This window comes from Neopelma chrysocephalum, unplaced genomic scaffold, assembly GCF_003984885.1.
Source record: "Neopelma chrysocephalum unplaced genomic scaffold, ASM398488v2 Primary Assembly neopelma1_328, whole genome shotgun sequence".
NCBI classification, from domain to species: Eukaryota; Metazoa; Chordata; class Aves; order Passeriformes; family Pipridae; genus Neopelma; species Neopelma chrysocephalum.
The window spans coordinates 68,037-69,408 of record NW_020897991.1 but is presented as its reverse complement, the minus strand read 5'-3'; the positions used below and the strand labels follow the sequence as shown (position 1 = coordinate 69,408).

At 53.7% G+C, this 1,372-nt stretch overlaps 1 protein-coding gene across 1 annotated transcript in view; it reads left to right on the top strand.

Moving 5' to 3' along the window:
- The window catches only part of AKAP8L (A-kinase anchoring protein 8 like), a 13,607-nt gene that overhangs the window by 408 nt on the left and 11,827 nt on the right, over nt 1-1,372 (top strand). Inside the window, 1 exon segment of the mRNA XM_027705383.1 lies at nt 946-978. Within this exon segment, the coding sequence (XP_027561184.1) occupies nt 946-978 (33 nt within the window).

Sequence of the window (1,372 nt, the reverse complement as noted above, 5' to 3'; positions counted from 1 at the left end):
GATGGGACAGACCCAATTCCTGATGGAATGGGAACAGGACAGACCCAATTCCTGATGGGAATGGGACAGGGACAGACTTAATTCCTTATGGGACAGACCCAATTCCTGATGGGACAGGGACAGAAATAGATCCAATTCCTGAGGAGACCTGGGACAGGGACAGACCCAATTCCTGATGGGACCAGGGACAGGGATAGATCCAATTCCTGAGGAGACCTGGGATGGGGACAGGTCCAATTCCTGATGGGACCAGGACAGACCCAATTCCCGATGGGACTGGGACCAGACCCAATTCCTCCCAGATACTGGATTTATTTCCCAATCCAGTTCCACTTAACCCCCCCAGTTCCACCCACCCCCCACCGTCCCTCCCCTCTGTGCCCATTTTGTGTCATTTGGCCTTTTTTTCCCCCTTTTTTCGCCATTTTTATTCCCTTTCTGGCTCCTGGAGCGGCCTCTCTTCACCTGGGGCAGGGATTCACCTCTGTATTCCATGGGAATGTTTGGCTGAGGCTGGAAAGAGGAAAAGAGAGGGAAAATTCATTAATCAGTTCATTTTTGTGATGAGGGGCCGCTAATTAAGGATCAAATCCCACCAGGAACCCCCAGGTAACGTCACAGGACGAGGAGAGCCAGGACAGGGCACCGGAATGTCCGTCCTGGGATGGCAGGAATGGGATAAAACATTCCCAAAGCGTCCTGATCCCCCCATTTCAGGCAGGAATTGGGCTTTTCCCCATCGTTTCCCCCTCATTTCCAAAATCCTCAGCCCTGGAAACTCTTCCCAAGGCTTCGAATTCAAACCCGGGGAGGTTTTTGTTGCCCCAAAGGTGCTTTTGTGGGGCCGGGGCGACATCCCAGGGCTGATTCCTGCTGGATTTGGGTGGAAAACCGGTGGATTTGGGGCTCTGGGACCGTCCCTGATTGCTTCCTGCTCTTTTCTAGGTTATGGAGACTGGAATTCGGGCACGAGCAGAGGCAAGTGCAGGATGTTCCTCCCTCCCCCTCCGGAGCCGCTCCCGGGATGCTCCGGGTCGGTGCCGTGGCCCCGACCCCCCACGGCCTCTCCCAATGACCATTCCCCCCTTTTTTTCCCCCCGAATTCCCGCGGGAGCCGACGGAAAATGGCGTCGCCGGAACGGGAAAACTGTTCTGGGCAAAATATTTGGGGGGTTTTGGGGGGTTTTTCCCCTCAAAACAAATGTTGGGGAGGCAGCGGATCCCAAACTCCCTCTGGGCACAAAATCAAAGGGCTGAGGGGAGAAAAGCCCCAATTTTAAGGTATTTAAACTAAAAAAAAAGGTGGGAACGTGTCTTGGATATTTTGTGTTGGGCCCATGGTTGTTCCCATCCCAGTTATTCCCATCCCAGT